The 25,091-nt window shown below is 42.8% G+C and overlaps 1 protein-coding gene and 1 long non-coding RNA gene across 7 annotated transcripts in view; one reads left to right on the top strand and one right to left on the bottom strand.

The window, feature by feature from the left end:
* METTL24 (methyltransferase like 24) overlaps positions 1-25,091 on the bottom strand; it is a 62,153-nt gene that overhangs the window by 32,989 nt on the left and 4,073 nt on the right. For all 3 annotated transcript variants that reach the window (XM_064447476.1, XM_064447475.1, XM_064447474.1), the window contains exons 2-3: positions 8,090-8,188; positions 4,635-4,774 (exon numbers count right to left, since the gene is read on the bottom strand). In XM_064447476.1, the coding sequence (XP_064303546.1) occupies positions 4,635-4,774; positions 8,090-8,188 (239 nt within the window). The remainder of the gene's footprint in view (positions 1-4,634; positions 4,775-8,089; positions 8,189-25,091) is intronic.
* On the top strand, positions 950-25,091 carry LOC135312614 (uncharacterized). Of its 4 annotated transcripts, none has more exons than XR_010372235.1 (5): positions 950-1,218; positions 1,321-1,449; positions 15,014-15,230; positions 18,292-18,409; positions 24,641-25,091. It is a non-coding gene; the product is annotated as an uncharacterized LOC135312614 (long non-coding RNA). The 4 variants fall into 4 exon arrangements; XR_010372232.1 differs by having other exon boundaries at positions 954-1,218; positions 15,049-15,230; positions 24,641-25,087; XR_010372234.1 differs by lacking the exon at positions 24,641-25,091 and adding an exon at positions 21,368-22,121 and having other exon boundaries at positions 954-1,218; positions 15,049-15,230.

Below are 25,091 nucleotides of genomic sequence, written 5' to 3'. Positions count from 1 at the left end.
ATTCCAGCCCATACAGCCATGTAGGAGGAAAAGAGAGGAGTTTTCTTTTAATACATTCAACACACATTAGGAAAAAAGTTCAGAAGTTAACCAAGTGAATCGACATATTTGTTTGCATGTAGCTTTCTACAGAAGGGTCACTGATGAACAAAGACCAGTGTAATCCCTTAGGAATGAGAAGCTGGCTAAAAATTAACAACATGCAAATTGCTGGGGACAGTTACAGCTTTAGAATGATGAGCCTACCAGAGACGGATGAACACATGCGTCCATGACACACTTCTAACAATACCAGCTGGTACAATGCACAGGGCCAGATGCTTTTGATGTAGACAAACCTCAGGCTGCCTCCAAACAGATTGCTACTCATTTGGACTGCAAAGGGAGGTTCAGTGGTGCAAAACAGAAAAAATTAAAAATAGATGAGGGTGAAGAAGGTGCTGATACATCTTCTGGCACTCTAGCTAACAGCTCAAATTTATGTCTGAAGAGAGATCTAACCAATCACAAATATTTAGGAGAGAAAATAAGGTCATCTCCAAAAGAACTGGTTTGAAAAATTCCTGGCTCACATGTGATCACGCTAAAGAGTAACACAGCATGAAAAAGGTAAACAAATGAGGGCTCCTAAGAAAGATTTTGCATTTCTTAAAAAGGGACCATGATTTTAAAAGAAAGGTGTGGAGGTCACTGAAGACTAGAGAGGCCCTTCCCCGCCATCAGGCGAGAGCAGCTGCTGCCTCCAGCAACAGCAAATAAAAAAAAAATGCTAAAAAGACAGACTTATTTTTACAGTATAAGTAAAGACAGCTTGGTTACAGAGTCAGCAGTCCCTTGCAGCAGGGGTAGAGGTGGGCTTTTCGAGGAGCAGAACAGCACCCCACAGACAGGCCCTGCGTGCAAGTCGAAAGGAAGGGCTTGCTGGCACTGCTCCCCGCTGGCAGCAGGGCAGGGATGCTGACCCAGGACAGAGCGCAGCACAGCAGGGAGCAGTGTCCCTTGGCTGTCCCCTGCTCCCAGGGTTCGCAGAGGGCCACAGTACACAGAGCCTCACACTCAGAATAAACACTGGGCTGCAGCTTGCACGGAACAAACCAACACACTGGCCCCCACGTCGTCCTGAAGCGCAGCAAGCGTGCAGGTGGCACAAAAGCTGCTTTGTCTCCTCCAGCACAGCTCTAGTGGACACCTGTAGCTGATCCAGCCTGATAACTGCAGGTACTCCAGCTCCCACAGGGACCACAGGACAGAGCTGTAAAAACATGCATGTCAAGGCCCAGCTTTTCTTTTCTGTGTTCCCCCTCCTCCCCTTCTTCTCAGAGGAAGATAACCGAGCTCTACAGCTTGAGAAAAGAGAAGCATCCCCTGCCTGGATCCTGAAGCCCCTTTAAGATCCACCTGAAAGGGCTTTTATACAGTATTGCAGCAAGACACTCTAAACTTCAACTGGTAAGTTTCTGTAATCCTATTCATTTATATTATCCCAGCTTGAGTGCCTGCCTGTGGAGTCTGTAACAGACTTAGCTTAATCTAAGCAGATTTAGCGCTAATAACTAGAGCTCACTAATGCATATTGCAATTATGTATCATACTGGGAAATTCTGTCCCCCAAGCAAAAACACTGCTGCCTCCCAGTAGTGGAAGCAACTAATACTAATCTAAAAAGATCTCCAGATGTTTAAGACACTGCTCGCTCCCATTCAGAAATAACCTCTTCTGTAGCATTCAAGAAGGCAAAGCCTAAGCAGCATGTTTTCTTCCATTTTTAATGATATATGGATTTAATTCAGGATTCCCAGTAACACTCGCACTGAACTTTCACATTTGTCCTCCATCCATCCTCTCCACAGAGAATGTTCTTCACTGCAAGCAGCTGTTCCCCCTTTGCTCTTTATGAACTCTATGAGATAACAAAAATGTTTAGAGAGGATTTTTGTCTTAGAACAAAATTACTTTTCTGCCTGTCATAAGCTAAAAGGAAGTGAGTCTGATAGAAGAATTATGCAGTAACAAGCTCCAAGGGCTACAAAAGCCAACTGGAGGATTGAAGACTGCTCCTCCTTAACCTCAAATATTTCCCTTTTATTTTTCAGCTGTTTCATGTGATGGTTGGGTATTTACTACACATGTGTATCTGATGATTGATGGGAGAGCCAACATCAACTTCAACCTTTGCTAAGCCCTACTGTTCCATCAGTACAGAAAATCTGGCATTTGGGCTTCCTGTACCACACCCAGAACAGCACCAACATCTAAAGCAGTGGTATACATGCACTAGCTCAGATTTGTTCAAAACCATTAGCAAGTTATCTTCGTGCTGGTCAGCTTCGTGCCAAATCTGCATTTCCTAGAACAGATGAAATCAACTCTGCATTTGTTTCTACTGGCCAATTCAACAAAAATACCATTCTAAACCCACACTTTGTCCATAGCAAAAGGGAGGAGGAACATTATTAATATAGAGCTCGAGTCTAATATTAATGATCATGTAAACTGAAGGGCAAGATTAATTCCACTGAACTTAGAGTACTTTGCCAAGACATCTAAAGTCAGCAGCCACATTATTGCAGACTTCCTCTATAATCAAAGGAAAGCTATACCTACTTCCAGAATGTTATTTAGCTTAGCTGATTTTCTGCCTGAATGTGCCTGCCTCTCCCTACTGACTACTAGAAGCTGCCTCAGGCAATGAGCCAGTACTGCAGTCAAGCAGGTAAAGATTGGACCTGAGCACATGGGATAACACAGCATCTCTCCTAACTTGCATAGGAACATAAAAAACTGAAAAAAATAAAAGCACATTGTCCTGGTTTCAGCTGGGATAGAGTTAATTTTCTTCATAGTAGCTAGTATGGGGCTCTGGTTTGGATTGTGCTGAAAACTGTTGATAATGCAGAGATGTTTTAGTGGTTGCTAAGTAGTGCTTACACTAGTTAAGGACTTTTTCACCCTCCCATGCTCTGCTGGGAACTTCTTAGTTGGGAGGGGACACAGCTGGGATAGCTGACCCCAGCTGACCAAAGGGATATCCCACACCATACGGTGTCATGCTCAGCATATAGAGCTGGGGGAAGAAGGAGGAAGGGGGGGGGGATGTTCACGGTGATGGCATTTTGTCTTCCCAAGTAACCATTACACATGATGGAGCCCTGCATTCCTGGAGATGGCTGAACACCTGCCTGCAGATGGGCAGTAGTGAATGAATTCCTTGTTTTGCTTTGCTTCTGTGCGTGGCTTTTGCTTTACCTATTAAACTGTCTTTATCTCAACCCAGGAGTTTTCTCACTTTTACTCTTCTGATTCTCTGCCCCTCATCTCACCAGGGGGTAGTGAGCAAGCAGCTGTGCGGTGCTTGATTGCTGGCTGGGGTTAAACCACAACCCTCATAAACCTATATTTTGCACTAAAACCAGGCAGGTATAATTTGAAATAAATTGCAAGTAACATTCAGAAAATCGGAAGCAACAGTAGTCAAGAGGAGTTTGCTCTCCATATGTGTGATCTGTCTCTAAGGGGCATGTTATTGTTCTGCCACAGAGCAGTGCAGCTGAACAAAACCTGAGAGCTCCTCACCTTCTGAGGACTTTGGTCTTTACAGCTCAATATAAGCTCAATCCAAATATAAGCCCACCCAAATTAATAGAAAACATTCCCTTTTGGCTGCAGTACGCTCTGCATCCACTTCATGTTAATCGCTGGTGTTAACTCCCATGCGCTAATCACTGAGAAATGCCACCCAGATGCAGTTCCTTGCTATCCACCCACAGCAGCAAAATCACAGAAATAAACTATGCTTGTTCAATGAGGATGAAGTCTTTCAACACACCTCTAACCTAAAGCTGGCTCCCAGGACAGCAAAGACTGTTTTTTCAGGCTGCAGCCATGTGGCGATCTCTGTGAAACGAGCTCCAGATCACAGCAATCATTCTCCTAATGCACCTATGTGCTGATGAGTAATGCAAAAGGCCAGTGGCCTGACAAACTCTGAAGACTGATCTCCCTTGTCCTCCTGGGAAGCAGAGTGTTTTACTAGCAGGGAAGCAGGTTGCACTTGTGGTTTTACTCTCTGTGAAACCACTTGTTCTGTGAAGAGTGAAAACTTCAATCTCAAGTGCTATAAACATCATAAACACTACAAACATTTTAAAATAAAGCCACAACTGCCTTTATTATCATCACTTTGGCACATGTCACCCCTGAAGTGTTTAGCAAACACACTCTCATGTGGAAACGTACTATTTGTCCCAGGAGTAGTTAATGAAGTTTTATAAGTAATGCTGCTGAAGTACCTGGCAATTACGCAAGTCATTTCTGCTCAGGGAAGATGCTGTAGGCTTCTCAGTTTACCTCATTAATTCCCATCTTCCTCTATGTGAACTACCACTCACTACTCACCATTAAACAATTTGTTTTCATACTGATATTAGAAAAGCAAAAGGAAAACAAAGACCCTCATGGTTAAAGGTTTTTCCCTAAAAACAGAGTTTACAGAAGCACATCAACATGTAGCAAATACACCTGAACAAAGTCTGTATCTTAAAAGACAACCTTGCTGCAGCCTGTGTTGCTTTTATAGGGCTTTTCGAAGCTAGGTGTCATGAAACAATTTGCTGTCTTTTAAAGAGAGCGCTTACCCAAGGGAATAGAGACGGCATTGCTTGCTTCTAATTCGATGAATGAGGCTGAACCTCTCATCAAGACAGATCGACCAGGGCTTCTTTGCAGTTTCAGAGTACCCTCTCAGGCTGTTCAGGTTCGTGTGTTCACATGAAATCTGTTGAAATCAAAGGATGTTTCATTTTAAGACATGACTTTTAATTTGTTTTTAATTTGCCTTCTGGGGAAAGAGTGGAAAGAAGAAAAATGTTAATTGGTTTCAATTAAATCTGACTGTCGATCTGATACACAGCTATGGAGATGTGATGATTTTTTTCCCTTGTTTGTCTGTTCTGCTTGGTGAAATTTAAGGCTTACATAATCCCGCAGAGAGCAATGCAGTTTGAAAAGCAAATAATTAAGCATTAGTACTATAGCCAAGAATCAATTTTCCTGAGAACAAGTTATTTCAGCATTAAAATGGGTTTGGGTTTTTTTCTTTTTTTGGTTTGTTTCGGTTTGGGGAGTTTTGGGGGGTTTTTTTGTTTGTTTGGTTGTGTTGGTTTTGTTTTGTTTTGTTTTTCAAACCTTGGAGTGATGCTCTGCCACACCATTCAGCACTATCCTTTTCCTCCAGACCAATTCTGGAAAAGGCAGGCATGGAGAAGGGGGGTGCTGCAGCCTTTCCAGCATTTGGGATCCAGGGCACAGCAGGCGATGGAAACCAATGCAATTTGTACGATTGTCACCGTAGCAGTGGTAAGGAGGTAACAGCAGGAGTAAGCACCAAAGCTGTGGCTACTTCTGCCCGAGAGAGGCTGTGCCATGCTGCACCACCATCAGCTTACAGCTGGTTGCTGAAAGGCTTTTCAAACCATGTGCAGCCCAGCCACCAAATTCAGGGGTTGCAGGGCACAGGCTGCTAACATGCAGAAAGGAAAGCAAAGACTGAGAAGAGCCCAGGAACTCAGCTGAGCCATCATGACAAAAAGTTGTTCTTTGGACCCAGTATCAACCCTGGGTGCAGGGATGGAAGCTGGCACTGCCAGAAAGGCAACAATAAAAAAAGGTGGAAAGGACAGTAGTAGAGGCAAAACCAGGTTAAGTATCAGTCTTGATCTGACTGTTCTTATCTTGCTCCTTCCCTCCTCTGCAGCAGACTGCCCAGGCTCAGCTCTTGGCTGTAGCCAAACTAAAAAGCACAGGTCTGGCCCTACCTAGAACCACAGAAATGGAACAATTTTACACAGGGACAAGAGTAAAAACTGGAACCCAGCCTTTGCTGTGGTAGGCACTCTCCACCATGTGCCTTATAGCAAGCAAATAAAACTCTCATTCTTTAAGAAGCTTAAGCTCTGAAGTATCATTACCTGGAGCATTGCATCTGAAGAGCTGCATGCTGTATCACCACCTCCCTGCTCCTTCTCAGCTCATAATTCCCATGAAAAATTATAAAAGCTAATATAGCATCTCTTCATGCTGTTTTCAGGATTCACTAAGTTTTAAGCAATGATTTGCACTGCACCCCATTACCTATTTCTCTTCAGTCACGTAACAGCGAAGGAATAAATGGCATTGCAATAACAAGCACTAATTTTAAGACACAGAAGAATAATGTGTTCTCTACAGAAAACTAAGATTCTGCAATGCTGCCACTTCCTTCACTCATGGCATTATGAGCAATTACAACACTCAGAATTTGGAGCAATTTTAATAGGTCTTGCTACTTAACAGCTCTTGCTATCAAAAATACAAAACCCTGAACTCTGCCTTTAGCACCATCACCAGTCTGTTGCAAGACTTACAGACCCTGATGCACTGAGCTCACGTCCTGTTTTGGGCTTCTGTTCACTACGATCACACAAACAACAGCACATGTAAAATGGTTTTTCTGATCATTAGATACCAGCATTGGAAAAGCATTTTCTGGCCACACCTTGACCCTGCTGACATGGCATCTTCCTCCTCCAGTAGTTTGAGCCATTTGACACTAATGGCAGCAAGGTGAACTCAGGCACAGTAATTAGTAGACACTTGCTCAGCAAACAAGGAAAATCAGATCCCACCCTCATCTACGTAAGCAGGATCCCATTTCCAGAAGTTCTGGTACCATGGTGTTATCCTGTCAGTTATTAATCCTGTAACATCTGTCAGGTCAGGAACAAGGATTTCTCTCCTTTTTTTGTTTTCACTTATGCTTGTCCCCCCCACAGGGTCTGTTACTCTGGGAATAAAACTTCTTGATTAGTGTGTCAGAAACAATAAACTCTCTGCTAATTGATGTCCTTGTAGTCTTTGACCCAACCAGTGGAGTTTAGCAGCATCTGCCACTGTTTATTAAGTCACCAAGATAAAGGATGTTTTCAGCTTAATATGCCTGCCACAGCCTAAACTTCCACACAACAAAACAAGCAGCTCTACACACATCTCCTGCTGTCTCCACATGCATCATCTTGCCTCCTGCCCTCTCAGTGCTGCCGTGAGTGCAGGCAGAGAAGTCATTTTCATGAGCGTTTAGCCAGGGGTACCCACAAGCTGAAGGATAAGTGAACACCCTGCTACCCTCCCAGTTACCATACCATCAGCACAGCAGCATATTTTTAGATGTGTTTCAAATGAATCTCATCTCAGCCTTGAAAGCATTGCATTACCAAAGAATTTCATATGTGAATGACATTTCAGTAACTTTAGCACCTGAGGCTTTTTGCTGTTCTCCAGTGTAGGAGATGGTGCAATTAAATCTGTATTTAGGGGTCAATTGCTGATAGATCTGGGTACCAAAAGCAGCTGCCCTCTCAGAACTGAGGGCATCCAGCACCTTTTCCATTTTTTATTACGGCAAATGCATGCATAAATGCTGTTGTGTAAAAGTGATGCCTCCATTAAGACATGACAGCCCAAGTTCCATATATGCTGAGCCCTGGAAGTATTTCTCAATGCAATCTGGACTTGGAAATGTCACCTTTGAAAAAGCATATAAAAACACTAATTTTCCAGGTCATCATTTTTGTCCTCAAAATATCAGGATTCTGCTAGTACCATTGGAACAACTTGTCCAAGTTAGGGACTGATGCCTTGTTCTCATTTTACTGGGAACCTCCTCAAGTGCATCCTTTTTAGCTAAAGTGGGTCTGGTTATCCCATTATTATTGAGAGGTGGAGTGGTTGAATACACAGTTCTCTCACTCCAAACTGCTCTGTATTTTTCTGTGTCTGAAACAGAGTGAGAAAGAGAGAGAGTGTGAAAGGAACCATGTCTGGAATTTCAGTCCTATCGTACTCCTGTCAGGACATGAATCCATCTGGAAATAAAAACAAAGGAAATAACGCATTCTTTCTACCCTGTGCTTTGACCTTTACATTCATGTTGACCATCACTGCTAGGCTAACCAACCTTAGAAACAGAGCAGTTTCGAAACTAGTTTGGTGTGAGAGGAAACAGCCTGTGCTAGGCCAACTGTTTTCTAAATGCAGACTGAAATAAAAGACCTACCTGAGAAGTGCTAATGTACTTCAGGAATCTCAAGGCCTCGTAGTTCAGGGAAGGAGTTGGACTTGCCCATGGTTGAAGTTCAATGTGCCATCTTACAGTCTACAAAGCAAACAGAAAAACACCTTAAAAGGAATGGGATTCATTTCTTGGTACAAGCATAAAATGCAAGGGCTAATAAATTAAGATTTCACTTCAAACAAAGAGCTTCCTATGGGCTTGTCTGCACATGAAAGTCATTTCAGAATGAAGTAGGGTTTGAACTACAGTGAAAGAACATTTAACTATGGTTTATCATTATCAGCTTTGAAAGCAGATGTAGGTAATTTAGAAGCAAAGGGCACTTCATCCAGGACATGTGTCAACAGTTATTCTAGGTCACCTAAGTAAGCCCTGGCTTGCAGAAACACATGAAGAAAATCAAGATCTGAATAACAAAATCCTCTAGTAAAACATCTGAAAACAGTGAAATGATTATTTGCAACATATCTCCACCTGAATGTCCACTGAAACAAGAACTTGGATTGCAAGCACTAATCATCAAAGGAAACCTCTTCAAACAATGTCTTTCCTTTTTAAAAATCTAGATTTAATAGAAAAGCAAGCTTCTTGCAGTCTTTGAGAAAAAAGACCTCTTCCTCTCCCATAACTGCCTGACAAGATACACCTGAATTCTTTGTTTTCCTGAAAAAAAAAAATATGTGTGGCTGTCAGTAGCCCTACCACTCCTCATTTTCATAGCCCCAGGTAAGTAGCTTTAGTGGGTGCTTTCTGCACTCCCTGTGAGGCCTCTCAGCTCTGAACCCCGGGGATCCTGTCAGCTTTTCCAGCAACACTTCCCACACAGAGCGGGACAGGAAAAGGTCTTTCAGACACGTGCTTGCAGAGCAATGGGGCTCTGCTCTCCCATCTGCGCCACCTTCTCCAAATTCTGCCAGTTTTTGTAACACTGGGAAGTTTAGACGTGTTATCTCTTGCTCTCAAGAAGATAAAAATATAAGCACAGTGTTAAGTTGTACTGAATTAAGATTGATTCCTCATGGCTTTTTATCTTCAGGCGCCACAACTCACTTCTATGGCTAGGCAGGTAGTATCAAGCTTCTCTTTAATCATCCCCAATTAACTGAGCTTCCATAATGAACAGGATCGTTTTTCCCCCGCCTCCATAGGTTCATGTTGACATTCAATAAAATAACAAAACAAACAGAAGCCCCATTCAGTATTCCCATGGGACCTTATTTCAAACGAAGCCTTGGAAAGCATATAGGATTAGCAATTAACCAGAGAGGATGGGGGCAGATCAGAGACAAGGTGCTGAGCCCCACCAGAGAGGACAGCCCCACCATCGGGCTGGTCTGCAGCACCAGAAGAGCCAGTGCAGTGACAGCAGGGATCCTCTGATGCCAGAAGGGAACACAGGAAGGAAAAAGACACAGCAATGCTAGAAATGAAAGATGATTAAAGGGGACCACCAGACCAGATGGAGTACGCCTTGAGCTGGTATCATGAATTGGTATTTTTGCAGCCTAAGTAAACATAGTCTGGAGTGAATGAGAGCCAGGAGATCTGTATAAAGTTCATTGTTCCTTTAGGGTTTGCTCTTTGGGTTTTTGTTTTGGTTTTTTCCTTTTTTACTGTAAAGAGATGCTGAAAAGGACATTTGAGATTCCCCCACCCACCCAGAAGCAGACATAAGTGGCATTTCCCACCCTGCAACTTGCTGCCCACAGCAGACTTAGGGTCCTATACCCTGCACAGCAGAAGGCTGGAAGCAAGCTAGCAAGCAAGCTCTGCAACAGGACATACCCCTAACCTGCTGACGGCAGAAAGCAGCCTGCAAACAGCTAAGAGCAGGAGGATAGGTGCACGCCAGGGAGGGAAATGCATGTAATCTTTCAGAATGAGTCACAATTCACATGGCTGAATAACGTTTGCATTGACAGGAATGCTGCAGTTTCAACACACTTGAAAGCTGAAATGAAAATGAAGACTGACAATCATTTTCAGGCAAAAAACCCCCCAGACACCTGAACATCCACGCTGTTATTCTGAAATCTATTTGCGTGAGAACTAGCTCATTAAGTAGGGGAATTGCAGAGTGGCCATTGTGGCACCATTCAGCAAGAATTCCCTCTGCAGAGAGCTGACAGGGAAGAGAAAGGAAAAAAAAGATCCCTATAATTAACCACGTGAATGAGGTGGTTCTTCAGCAGAGTGCTATATCAAAGAGCTACTGTGGCTTTCTCTCAGGTTCTTAAAATCTTAAAGATGACAAACTGCCTTTCCACTGTCTCCAAAATGTATCAATAAACACATGACTATGAAGATAAAAAGCCCAGTGACTTAATAACGCAGTTTCACTTAAAAAAAAAAAAAAAAGATCAACCTTTTATATAGTTCTTTAAATTTATAAGTGCTACACAAATACTACTTTTGTGACTGAGATCAGACCTCATCTCCTGTTTGACAGCAATGCTACAGGAAAGCTGGAGAGGTACTTTTTACAAGGCCCTGTAATGACAGGACAAGGGGTAATGGCTTTAAACTGAAAGAGGGTAGAGGTAGATTAGATATAAGGAAGAAATTCTGCACTCTCAGGGTGATGAGGCACTGGAACAGGTTGCTCAGAGAAGCTGTGGATACCCCAATCCCTGGAAGTGTTCAAGGCCAAGTCAGATGGGGCTTTGAGCAACCTTGTCTAGTGGAAGATGTCCCTGCCCATGGTAGGGGGGTTGGAACTAGATGATCTTTAAGGTCCCTTCCAACCCAAACCATTCTATGTTTCCTTCAGACCAATCAGAGTCATCCGCAGTGACTTTCCTCTGGAGACCATTTCTTTCTAGATATTTCTCCCTCATCAGCCATCTATGACAGTCATCCATCCAATAATCCCTTAATAATCTGTAGTATACACAGGGTATAATTTATCCTAAAAATCTTAAATCATAATATTAAGTTTAAATCAACATGTGTAAAGGGATCACAAACCAGCAGGTGTAAAATCGTAGGTTTGCAAAATTCCTGGCTTTCCTAGCATAAACTTGAATACCTAAATCATTAAATTCTTTCCAGATCAATCCTAGTTTCAGTGCAGTAATTCAAACAGCCCAACCCCTCCCCTCCCTTCTGCTTACATTTGAAAGGGAATTAGTAACTTTTCCATACTTCTATCTTTTTTAACTCTGTAACTGGGTTTTTTCCCTCCTTTCAATCTCCTTCCTTTTCAGCAGTCTATTAAAATACAGACACATATTAGCCATGTTTATAAACAAAAAATTGGGAATCCCATTGCCCCGCCAAGCAGTCTGTTGCTTCCAACGAAGAAACAAAAGACTTGTCAATACATACACAGATTTCTTAATCAAGGGAAAAATATAAAATCCTCTGATGAAATTGTGCAACAATAATTTTTTACATTCGAGGCAGGATCAAATGTGAGTGGAAAGCACTTGTGGCGATAAACTCTATCCATAAACATAAGTATTTGCTAGCCATAGAAATAAATTACATACACATCTTCACCTCCAACCATTCTGGCTGTACTGTGTATCACTACGCTCACCCCTTGTAGAAGGGTACAGTGGAACAGAGCTTGCTCATGGGTGAAGTTTTGCAGGGGCTTTATTGGCTTAAAATGCAATGGGTGGGATTCAAACTGCAAAATTGCAGACATCTACAAGGCAAACACGTATTTACTGGATTGCATTCCTGAAGGCTCACCCTTGTGAGAGTAGATTGTCCCTAGATATGATTTACAGGGCTTGAATGTCATTTTATTTGGGCTCCTTCTAGAGCACCTGTGGCCTTAATCATATTGTTTTGTAGTGGTCTTGTCATTTTGTTTCTTCCCCCAGTTCAAATGTACCTTAAATAGTGAAAGCAGTGCGTTGTAGCCCACCCAAGTACTGGCTTTACGGGACGTGCCAGCATGCCTCACAAGGGGCACACAAGTGCAAAGCCTGCTGAGACGGGTGGGAGGGCTGCTGAGTGTGGAGGCAGCCAAACCTGGCACACTGCTCCTCTCGCTGATGACATGGAGTGGCTCCAGCAACGAAGGATCTCTCATGAACGCCCACATTTAGTTTCAGAAGCAATTAGCTGGTCAACTCCACGGGAGAGCCAGGGGGGAAGAAACATTCCTGCAGTGCGGACAACCAGGGACCAAGCTCCCACAGTGGGCTGGGGAGCTAAGTTATTTGGCAGGACAAATGAGGCAGACAGGCTCTTTAAGGAAATGATTCATCCCACTATAGAGTAGACATCTAAAATAAGTAAGATGAGTCATGCACTAGAAACATCCATTTCTCTCCATGACCTGCAAAGGAAGCCTGGAGGATAGGCTCAGAAACATCTACACTGTAGACATTCAACATCACAGAGGAGGAACCCCAGACCAGACTACCATGCATGCCACGCTGCAGAAAAACTTGTATTTTAGAGGGCTGAGCCTACTCTTTAGTTGTGAGCCTCGAGCAACAATAACTGCACTCTATTCTTCAGCAAGGTTGAGTAACTCCAAATGTTTTATGTTTGGAGCAGCAATACATGGCACAAGTAAAATAAACTCCACCTCAAAGTGGAGGTGTCAATAGGAAAGAACAAGTACGCCTCAGCCTTGGCAAAGATCTCCTTGAGAAAGGCCAATTCATATGGTCCCCTTTAGCTAAATGTAATCAGCATCATACAGAAGGCTCACAAGAGGTACACTCATAACAACATGCTATGCTACACTGTTAATTTAGAAGTAGCAGGGACACACACAGGCTCAGTATGCTGTAATTTAAAGCACAGGCTTACAAAGAGACTATGACTCATATATAAAGCTCCAAGTGAATTACTTTCTAATGTGGCTGGTTTTATAGCTATCCCATCCCTACATGTCTGAACTGTTTGTTTCCATTTTTTTCTTTTATATTACTATTATTTTATATTTTTTCTTTGTAGTTTGGCTTTCTTAAACACATTAGGTTTTTGCTTAAGAAACCATATTGCAGAAATCACTATATACATTCCTGCTCTGCATGTGCATGCCTGTATTAAGAGAAAAGCACTGGGTTCCCTGTGAGGCATCAGGCACTGGGAGTATCACAGAGAAACATAGCTGACACCTAGTCTTGCAGCTACCTAAACTGAAAATTTCCAGTCCGACAGTGAAACTTTCACATGTGGCACAAAATCCATAATGAACTTTAAAAAAAATATTAATACAGGATGTCTTTCTGTTTCCCCATTTTTTTTACTTTTCCAAGTTTATCTAAACCAGAGGCATCTCTGACAACACCACAGGCAAGCACAGAGCCTTCTTTGTACCCAGCCACCACAAGATTGCTCCATCCTCTGCATGCATTGGGTTGGCGCAGTGGAACAAGCAGGCCATATAGGGAGTCCCTCCCATAGAGCATAGAGTCATAGAATCATTTAGCTTGGAAAAGACCTTGAAGATCATCAAGTCCAACTGTCAACCCCACACCACCATGCCTCCTAAACCATGTCCCCAAGTGCCACGTCTACATGTTTTTTGAACACCTCCAGGGATGGTGGCTCCACCACCTCCCTGGGCAGCCTGTTCCAATGCCTGACCACTCTTTCAGTAAAAAAAATTTTTCCTAATATCCAAGATAAACTTCCCCTGATGCAGCTTGAGGCCACTTCCTCTCGTCCTATCACTAGTAACTTGGGAGAAGAAACCAACACCCACCTCACCACAACTTCATTTCAGGTAGTTGTAGAGAGCGATGAGGTCTCCCCTCAGCCTACTCTTCTCCAGGTTAAACACCACCAGTTCCATCAGCCACTCCTCGTAAGACTTGCTCTCTAGGCCCTTCACCAGCTTCGTTGCCCTTCTCTGGACACGCTCCAGCACCTCAATGTCTTTCTTACACTGAAGGGCTCAAAACTGAACACAGTATTTGAGGTGCGGCCTCACCAGTGCCAAGTACAGGGGCACTATCACTTCCCTATTCCTGCTGGGCACACTGTTCCTGATGCAAGCCAGGTTGATGTTGGCCTTCTTGGCTACCTGGGCACACTGCTGGCTCATGTTCAACTGGCTGTCAACCAGCACCCCAGGTCCTTCTCCTCCCCCAGGCAGCTTTCCAGCCACTCTTCCCCAAGCCTGTAACATTGCATATAAACTCCAGCACTATAAAACTCTAGTGTTCTACAGAATCACAGAACGGTTTGGGCTGAAAGGGACCTTTAAAGATCACCTAGTCCAATCCCTTGCCATGGGGAACATCTTCCACTAGATCAGGTTGCTCAAAGTGAATAGTGCTGGTCCCAGTACAGACCCTTGAGGGACACGACTCGTTACTGGTTTCCACTTAGACATTGAGCCATTGACTATAACTCTTTGGATGCAGCCATCCACCCAATTCCTCATCCATCTAACAGTCTATCCACCAAACACATCTCTCTCCAATTCAGAGGTAAGAATGTTGTGGGGAATAATATGAATGGCCTTATAGAAGTCCAGATAGATGACACCCATAGCTTTTCCCTTGCCCACTGATGGAGTCACTCTGTCGTACAGGGCCACTAGATTAGCCAGGCATAACTTGCCCTTGGTGAAGCCACGTTGGCTGTCCCTAACCACCTCCCAGTCTTCAGTTGGTTTTGACATATCTTTCAGGAGGAGCTGCTCCATAATCTTAACCAAAGATCTGATGGTGGAACATTAGGCTGTGGAACAAAAGCTTTGTGCCAAGATGAGCAAGCAACATAACGTACAGTCAGGCTCTTCCATGCAGTAAGGCTACTTACCAGACTAAACCCTGCTTATGGAAACCAGTCCTGGGATAAGAGTGTTTTCTGCATTAATAAGTGGGTGCCTTCAATTTAAATGAGTTTGACATGACTTATGTATGAAGAATTTTAATAACTAGAGATGTTTCTATGTCTGGACATGTGTGTTTTATTTTATTGAAGAGGGAACTTCTAGGATGCACTTAACTCTCCCCTAGCTCCCTGCTCTCTGTGTATCACCTCCTCCAAGCCTCTGCAGTGCAGCACACATTTGTCCATCTGTGAGCAGAATGCAATTGCTGCGAGAACCAACTTACGCAGCTCTGAGCATCACCCAGAGGGCTTTGCTTGAGAGCAGTTTATCAGCAGTTGCTTCCCAAGGCTGCAGTTTGCACCATAAGTAAAGCTCTTATGCTTAGCAGGGTAAAGGAAAAAAGCAATACATCTTGAATGCAAAGTTTTACACTGAAATGAAGAAAACAATTTTCTGACTTCAATTCTCATTAGAAAAGCTTTGAGCACTGCATGGTAATTGAAATCAAGAGTCTTTACCATTGTAGAGCAAATCAGTCTGAACATGCATACATAACAACCCCTGGAAAGGCAGCAATCAGCATGAGTTTCACCTCTGCTCTCCTTTTGTTAATATTCATGTTTTATTTTCTGCTCCTTTTGCTTCTGATTTCCCATCTGATGGTATGAAATGGAGCCACATGCATACAAATTACAGCGCTTGCAGGGGAACTGCTGGTTTAACCTGAAGGCAAGCCACACCGGCAACCTCAGTGCAAAACACCAACAACTTTGCTGCCTTGGGAGGTTCAGCATTTCACACGCAAAGCCCACCGTGCTCAAACTCTCTCCAACCTTACTTTTAGTTTTGTATCTTTTCCCCCAAACAAGTGCCTCATAAGAAAAGCATACACAGAAAAAAAGGATGCTTGGCACTGACTTTAAGTGACAGAATTTGTATCACTAAGAAATGGCTTTGGAAAATAAAGACTGCCTTCCAAAACTAACATGACACAGCCAGATCTGTACAGGAATTTAGGTGACTAATGCTCCATTGAATTAAAATCGAAACCCCGACTTCCATAGGAAAGGGGCATTGGGAAACAGCCTACCAGGTTTAAATTAGTCATTGTGGACACACACCCCCACCCCCCATAAATTCACCAGTACACCTGGGCTTCAGCAGCTAATGTACATCATCCTGGGTGCAGGTTTGTGACTTACAGGAAGCATCTGTTTCAGAACACTTGCCAAAATATTAATCTGTAGGTACTTAAAAATTTGGAAAGCATTGCATCTGATTTATTACTAACATAGCATAACTACCACCCCTCGCTACCTCTGAGGAATAAATCCACTGCAACCAAAGGAGCTGGGAGCTGCAGAGGTAGGAAAGGGCAGTGTTGCACCGGGGAACGAACCCCTCCCCAGACCTTCAAAGATCACTAAAGAATGACAGCTCTGCCGTTGGAAATGCCAGCAACATCAGGGAGAAATATACATTTATTAAAAGAGAGTTTGATTTTACTCTGCTAAGAGAGACACGACTTCAAAAACAGGCAAGAGGGATTTCTTTGCTATGGTAATAAAATAAAATAAATAAATCAGGCAGCAGCATTCCAGCGCTATTCAGAGGCTGGCAGCGTGATAATTTATACGTGATGGAGATAAAACCAGGAGCCAGAACAGATTGAAATTCATGGAAGCAAATTCTCAAAACTGCTTAAGCAGTGTAATACTCAATCAGCTGAATTATTTCCAGTGCCTGCATGCCTTTGCCAACACTTAAGGCTAACAGCAAAAAACAGATACAGCAACTACTGGTCACTGCTTGTCAAATTCAGACTTTAGCTAAGCAAAGGCAAGACCATGGTTTCAACCTGTATTCAAAACTGCTTTAAACAAAGTGCTTTGGTTGAGAAAATATGGGAGATGTCATAATACACACAATAGGGGGGGAAGCTATTTTCCTCTAGATTGATTTCATTGCATTATTCAAACCACAGCGTACAACAAAGAGAATTCATCAGTAAATACTCAGATAGCCAGATAAGCCGAGTTTATTTTGTGCATATTCCAGCACTCTGTGATTTACAGATAGGGATGCCTCTGGCAGCCTATCCACTGACTTCAGCAGCCTCTGCCTGAGGCTAATAACCGGGGAAAAAGAAGGTGCTTTAAAGTAAAACTTCATGCTTCCACACAAATAAGAGCATTTCACACTTGTGCAGCTTTCTCCCTCATCCAAGTGGAGTGCACATGTCTAAACAGAAATGGCCCACCGCACCCTCCCACCTAAAGTGAGATCTGAAGCGTCAGCAAACCCCTTCCCCTGCCCCTCCTGGGCAAGGGCCAGGAGGACATTCTGTGTCCAGGGAACAGGAGAGGCCAGTATTGGTCACTAGGCATCTATACCATCATAAAGCAAGTAAACATTAATTCTTATCCATGGGTAAACCAAAAGGCTGAGTGACTTCTACAGGTATTTAAATTTCATAGCATAAAACCTAAGGTAAGCTAGAAAATATTCACAACAGGTACCTAGGGGCTTCTGTCCCTCCAACCCACCATCAGTTCACTTGATCATACTGGTTTTACTGCACAGCAAAAGACTTAAAAAGCCAAATTTCACTTTTTTCTTCTTCAACTCCTTATTTCTTACAAGCACTAGTTAATAAAACAAGGTAATGGAGCTCCAAAGAATTAAATGTATACTAGCTTTAAATGTCTACAAACATACCCTCTTTCTTATTTCTAAAATGGTTATGGATTACTGCCCTCAGTCTAGAGCTATGTAAAACTCTTCCAAGCAAAATAAAACAGTGTGTTGGGCAATTAGTTCCCCATGTCTAGAAAGGAAACGAGCTGGCTTACAAATTGTTAGGATTTTGAGTACAAGATGATACATTTATTTTCCAATTTATAAAGAAGAAAATCAAGCTTATTTCAAAGCACATGATTTCGAAGTATATTTTGTTCAAGACAAGTACAGACTCAAGTATAAGCCCATGGAGGATGGGCTTGGGCAAATATGCACCATCCTCTTCAGTTAAGGACATTTTCCAATGTTTTATCATTAATTCTGAGCATTTTACAGAATACAGCACTGACCAGCTACTTGGTTTGATCCTGAGCTCCTGATGTACCCATAATTCCCACAGATTTCATAATGAATAATAACTGTAAGATCAAACCATTAATCAAGACATCTAAGAAGAAACATATCAGCTCAGCAGCAGCCAGCTGACACATAATTGGTTCTTGGTTTATTTTCTCAAAAGAGCGAGGGAAAAGAAACAAGATGCCTTTGCTTTGCTCTATTTGAGATGAAACAAAGGTCACTCCTTTGAAAGTTTCAGTGCCGCAGATCAACCATGAGGAAAGCCCAAGAAGAGACACAACATCAGTATTAACAAATTTTATTGTTCCTTTGGGTTTTTTTCAGGCAGCTCCTACCCTGAAGCATTCATCTCTGGGATATATCTCAACCCTCCACTGGTGCCGTCAACTCTGCAGGGAGCAGGAAGGATTTCAAACTGATTCTTAGAATTTTTAGACTTCTTAGTGGCAAGTATTATTTAACATTACATGCTATATCAACACACATTACCATCTCTTCCCCCTAGCATTTCAAACACTGTCTCTTTGTAAAATATGAAAGAGGGCGCTAAATAAAGGGCACTTGACTTTGACGCTCCCAGTTAATTATCTGACTATACTAACAGCTAGGAGAGGAACGAGGAAGAGGGGTGGGGATGGATGGGGCAAAGCAGGGGGCGTTAAAGCAGCAACAGCAACTCTACGATGTTAATATTCGCAGGTTCTAACATCATTTTCAACTGTATGGATTTCCCAACCAAGTCCAGCCCCTGGCACTTCACCAATATTTGCTTCTTTGCTTACTTTTTGTCTAGGTTCATTTTCCCCAGCAGACCCTCCTGTCACAAACACACAAAAAAAATTTGAAAATAGCGACTTATACCCTCATCAAAACCTGTAGCAAGGATGCAGAGCATTCACTATTTTATCAGTATCCCCAAGAGACAAGCTGCATAACTGGCTCTTTGCAGGCCTGCCCTTGCTAAGTTCTCAAGGCTCACAAAGTTTGTCTTCCACGCCCCAAGAAGGGCAGAGGGCTCAATTCCTTCAGTCTGCAGGAGGCACAAGGTCAGTCCTGGAAACAACCCAGAATTTTGTCACTTCCAGAAAAACCTACAGCAATGTACCTGAAGCTGCACCTGAAATCTATCAAAGTGGAACCCGAAGTAAACTTCAGTGGGTCACTTGTTAAATGAGCTCTTGGTTAGCTCTTCCTGCAACAAGCATGTAAATCCAGAGGTTTTCCCTCTAAAGTCTGAAGCAGTTGGTTTGACCTGAAAGTCCTAAGAGACTTCAGAAACCAACAGCTCACTGAAAAGTCCTCCTGGTCCTATAATCCCAGAGACAAGAGAAGCACCCATCACACGATGGGGAGAGGTGGCAGCAGGAGGGACATTCCTCACAAGAATCCCCCAGATGGGATTTGCAAAGCCAGAATGGTTCTGTGTTACCAACTTTCAAAGAACACTGCAAAGCCATTTTGTTCCTGTCTGCAGAGCATATGGAGAAGACTCCAGTGAGAAGCAAGATTTTTGTGTATGTGGCAACAGCTGCTGAAACTATTACATTTGATTATCATTACACAAAGACATAAGGAAAGGTTTATTTATCATATTTATACATGTGTCAAGGAGGACATGAACTGTAGGGCTAGTTTTTAAATGTTGCAAAAATGAAAAAGTAAAATAACCACACCAAGATGTTCCCCTAGAGCCAGACCCAGGACTTGTGCTCTTCAAGGAGTCAGCAGTCACCCAAGGACACCCCATCTACCCATTCCCCTAGCAGTTCAATCATGAGCAACTCACAGGCAGCGCCTTTCTTGACGGCACCTGAGCCTGATAGCACATTTAAAAGCAAGACTACTGAATACAGGACAGATCAGGCAGGGAAAAACACAAGCAGTTGAAGATCCAAACTCTTCCTCTTAGTACTGCATAAACAGCTGGGACTGCTTCCACCATCTCCTGCTTAAAGTGACCGAGTTGTTGCCATAAAAGTGAGTTCAAAATCATCGCTTTCACCTATCAGTTCCCCAAGACATCAGTCCATTTGTGCACATGGTTTCTACTACCCTTAGAGATTTGCTAACTCAAAATGGGACAGCGTGTCACTCTGCCACTTTTGTATACAGTAACACTAACATAAACAACATTGAGGTAAGTAATGTACCTTACGGATTCCAGGATAAACATGCTATACCACAAATCAAAAGAAAATGAAATCAAATCTCTTCCCCACCCCTTTTACTTGTTCCACTGAACTGAATGACATTTGATCTTAGACTTCCACAGCGCAGAAGGGCTCTGGACAACATTTCATCATACACAAAAGTATCTTGGTGTGCATCTGCTAGCTATGAAAACACTCGAGTTGATTTAAGTGACTTGCATCCACCACACACAGCTCTGGAGTGCTGAATGGCCGTCCAAGACAAACACAGCTCAAAGTTAATATTAGAACAAGCGATAAGAGGGAGCTGCTGCGGATGCCATCAAAGATTAGCAGTGGTTCACAGGGACTTACTCACCTATGCGTTAAGTCTTTTATCTAAGCTGTGCTATGAGTAACAGCCATCACTGCCAGGCTGCAGGAGGAGGACAGCGTAGTCTACCACAACCCAGTCAAAATTCTGGTGTGAGAACCAGAGGTCCCTCACTAACTCTGTCTAAACCTCCAAATTCTACACCTGTTTTGCAAGAGACATGATGCACTTGTCACACTGTCTGCATGTGTCTGCAAGGCAGCTGTTAAACAGTTTTGTTCTTCACTGCTGGATTTCAGTACCACATCCCTTGTCATGGGCCCCTGGAGTTTTGCTCTGGGTTCACACCAAAGATCCACCAGCTGCACCTCAGTCTGACCTGTGCCCACGGTTCAGTAAAAGTGGCACGAGAGAATTGTCTGGCATGCAAGCACCTACCGTGCAGCCTTCAAGCAGATACACACCTCTGTTAACTGCCTGGCTGGATGGGTAAATGTTGATGTGAATTAACTGAACAAAGTGGGATGAAAACCTTACTAGTGACGAAGTTAAATATTTGTCTCATAAGAAGGCAGCTAAAGGTCAGAGATATAAAGGAAAAATCCAAAGGCTTTCTGGGAGAATTTTACTTGTCCCAAATGCCTCTCTGGCCTCTCCAAAGAAGGAAGTTTTAGAAAAAAAATGAAGCAAGCTTGGCTGCCTTGAGAACTGATTAAGCAAGAAGAGCTGATTGTTCAAAACTGTCCTTACTTCTATTATTTCTTATATAAAACATGAAATGTGACAGAAGAATTTCTGGTACTAACTGTGTTCATTGACTTCAAGGCTGTCAAATTTGTAGCTTTCAGGGACTCTTGCTCTTCTCCCATGACAAGACTGTGACTTGCTGTACAACTGATTTTCATACCAGTGCTCACCTCCTCCCACCTTCTGCTCGACAGCTGCTTTCATGCAGAAGACATCCTTCCTCCTCCGAGCACACACAGAGCATGTGAAGGGGAGCCCTGCTTGTTTGCTGCTGATAACCAGCAGTACACCAAGAGACAACATAATCCATTACCCCAAACACAGTGAACCGTGGAGGGGTGAAGAAAGAGGTTACAGCAGAGGATGTGTTTACTGAATTGCTGCCCTTTAGTGGGACATAGAGCCATGACCAGAGCTGCTCAGCCACTCTCTGAGCATCACCACGTGGGGAAGGATGGCAGCATCAGTCGCTTTCCCATGCAGCAGTCCCGTTCAACAGTTTGAGCTGAAGACAGCAAACGGGACTGGATCGGTATGGGTTTTTCTGCACCTGCTACCACAGTCATAAAGGATTCAAGTTTTGTACAATGCCCGTGGACCATCCAGCCTGGTTCAAGAAAAAGGTAGCACAACTCTAACAGCCTTCATGGAGCAAGGCATCTGCAGAAGAAACCACCACCTCAGTCCCTGGGTTACATCCTCAAACAGGAAAGCTTGCATACCCTGAAAAACATTTTGTCTGTGGCACAGCTATCTAGAAAAAATTACTCCCCTATCTTTATATGCTGAAAGCAAGCCTTGAGTAGGTATTTGAAAGAAATCTATATTATTGGATATAATTAAGTCTCATAAAGCTGTAATGACTTTCTGAAGGATAATATTTCCCAGCTGCTTCTCAAAAATTCATGAAGAACTTACTTTAGGTAATAAAAAGTGTGTAAGAATCAAGGTTATTCTGAGTGATCATCTACCTCACAAACTCACAAGTGTCATCACTGTTAGAAAAAACATTACCATCTCCTCCTTACGGTCTACCATAAACACATTTCACCTGCAGTTAAAATACACTGAAAGCCCAGTATTGCCCTTGCTTGGCTACTTGGAGAAGGATTCCCATGCTTGGGTACCTTTGGTGCCTCAGCTGCCACCATTTACTGGCAAAGCTGGCTGATGCTCCCCAGATTTGGTTGTCCGCTGTTGAAAACTTCTATGAATAGAAGTTTATTCTTTTCTTCCAAAGACAATAACCTCTCTCAGTCTGTGCTATTAGCCTGAATATTTGAACAAAACCCAACCAAGGCTCTCGCAGCTGTTCCCCAGGTACTAATGGCCTGAAGGCATAAACTCCTGCGTTGTGCTCATCTTACAAGCTAAGCAATTTCGGATCAGTTTATCTTTGGTAAGAGACCTCCAAGTGCTGGAGGGAAAAAAGTTGTCAAGTAGCGTTCCTTCCTCTGGGTCCACTAAATCATCACAGGACAATTACAGTGGGGTCTGGTCTCTCAAGTGAGGTACTGAGCCAGGGCAAAGATTGCTTATAGTCTTCAAAGATCCCATTACCTCTTTTTATTACCTTGTCCTTAGATCACTGTTCAGGCTAAATTCCAGTTTGGCTAATCACATAGTACCTGCCAGACTGCTTCTGTAATTGCAGAGCAGGTAAATGAATACAGAGGGACCTCAGGAGGTTGTTGACTGACTCTACCTCCCTGCTCTGAAGCACAAGTAAGGATACCTGACCTTCCCCGTGTGGATACTCAAAGTTCATATTTTTCTACAGAGTCTTTCCACTGCTTACTCAACCACAGAGTTGAAAGATTTTCCTAATATCTCACCTGAAAATTAAGCCAGTTACTTTTTGTCCTTCTTGCAGTGGACCTAGGGAACAATAGGTCATTATGCCCTTAAAAAAATTTATTTTTTTTTAGTTTGAAGAGCCTTGGCACATTCCTCTCAAAAGCTACTGTTCCCTAATTCAAAACAAGTACCAGTTCTGCCAAGCTGTCCCTGCAGGCCTGCCCTCCTGCACCTTTTAACACCTTTTCCCTCCCATTGAGACTCTCTCCAGTTTGCTTACTTGTTATTAAAGGAGGTGCCCAGAAGTAGGCACACTCAAAGGACTAACCGATATCCAGCTCTTCAGCACTGCACTCCTCTGCAACAGAACCACAGCTGCAACTCACATTCACTGAAGCTAGGATGCTATTTATTGCTCAACGCAGCATTTACAGAACAGTGCTGCATGCTGTGAAGCTTGTCCTGTCTGGTACACAGGTGAGGTGACTGAAACAAGCTCTGGATTTAAATTCACCAGGAGATCCAAAAGGCTGCCTTGACCCATGCTCCTGCCCCAGCAGCTCCCTTGTTTTGGCTCAGCCTGGACAAATCTGCTCCTTTAAACACAGCCTGATGTGACTTGCTTCACAGCTTCCAAAGCCCTGTCACGTTAAACTTTGCTGTAATGTTAAAACATTGCTCCAGGCATACATAATGAATAAACTGTTATAAAAGTTAAGTCTCAATCCAAAACAGACCAGCTATTACACAACGGGATATGGAAAGACAGACAGATGCTTTTGACTTAAGAATAACCAAGTTTTCTCCAACAATTTTGGCTCCCGCTCATCAAGAGGCAGAGTAACTTCCTATTCAAGTAGCACCCAAAGTTTACCAGATTTTTAAAGATGTGAAGTCAGCTTGAAAGCACTATACATACAAAAAGGAAATGAAAATGTCTGATATTTTTTTCCACCAGAGGTGTAGAAGAATTAAAAAGGACTCTTTGCATAAGCCCTACAGATCACTGACATAAATGTACATAGCATTGTCATTTTTAAAATAAAAATCAAATTTAAGTAAAATCTTAGCAATAACGTAATGCTAAACTGCAAGAGATTATTTTGAACCTGCCATATTATTAACTGCCAAACAGTTATTCCACATAACTTTGAACATATCACTCCAAAATAATTTGCAGCTTTCAATTACATCAAAGATAAGACTGTTATCAGCCATTGCTGCAGAGAAGCAGTAACCTCTTGGAAATAGTTCCTAGTCAAAGAAAAACAAAACCTCCAATTCAACAAGCAACAGCAAAAGACAATTAGTCTGTATTTACAAAGAAACAAAACACAAATGTATACAAGTGTAAATAACACCTATAAAAATACAATCTCACAAGATTTTTCTGTTTTAGGCAATGATACTTCATGTTTCAAAATATGTCATAATTCCAGACAAAATACAACTGGGCCCAGCAGCAAAATCTAACTCTTAGGTTTTAACCACTAAAGGCAAGCATTTTTATATCCCTAGATAGGGGATAAAAGAGCATGCAGAATAATGCCAGGTTAACTTCACCAGTGTACCGCACTCCCCACCTTTGGACAGCCACAACAGGTGAAGTGTTTTCCAGCTGATATTATAATTTTCAAACTAAATTTAGTAATTTGCTTGTCTCCTGGCAGGCATGCTTTCAGAAGAGACACCTGTAACTGCAGCCTAAAGCATTTCTCCAGGCCTGCCTTCCAGGAGTCCCCCACTGCACAGCCCAGCTACACCCATGCAGAAAGCAAGACCCTGAACCTCGGTTTTTAGGAGAGACATAGTCACAGGGCTTGCTGCGTCCGCAAGCGGAACTGCAGGAACTCAAAACACCTGTCCAGACTAACATCAGTCTTTTTTCTTTCATGCATAACGATATAAAGCTTCCCCCCCGAAATAAATCTGCCCTGAAGGCAAAGGACTCCAGCTTTTCTTAACCAGACTCTTGGAAAGGGTTCCTTCCCCATTTCAGAGGACAAGAGCCAACATAACCTTGTTATTGCAACCCTTGTGATAAGAATTTGCTGTTATTTCAAATTCCAGATACAACAAAATCATTTTTTTACCATCACACCCCGCAATAACATTCTCAAA

This window comes from Phalacrocorax carbo, chromosome 3 (genome assembly GCF_963921805.1).
Source record: "Phalacrocorax carbo chromosome 3, bPhaCar2.1, whole genome shotgun sequence".
Taxonomy (NCBI): domain Eukaryota; kingdom Metazoa; phylum Chordata; class Aves; order Suliformes; family Phalacrocoracidae; genus Phalacrocorax; species Phalacrocorax carbo.
The sequence above is the reverse complement of the archived record's forward strand: the minus strand, read 5'-3'. Positions and strand labels throughout refer to the sequence as shown.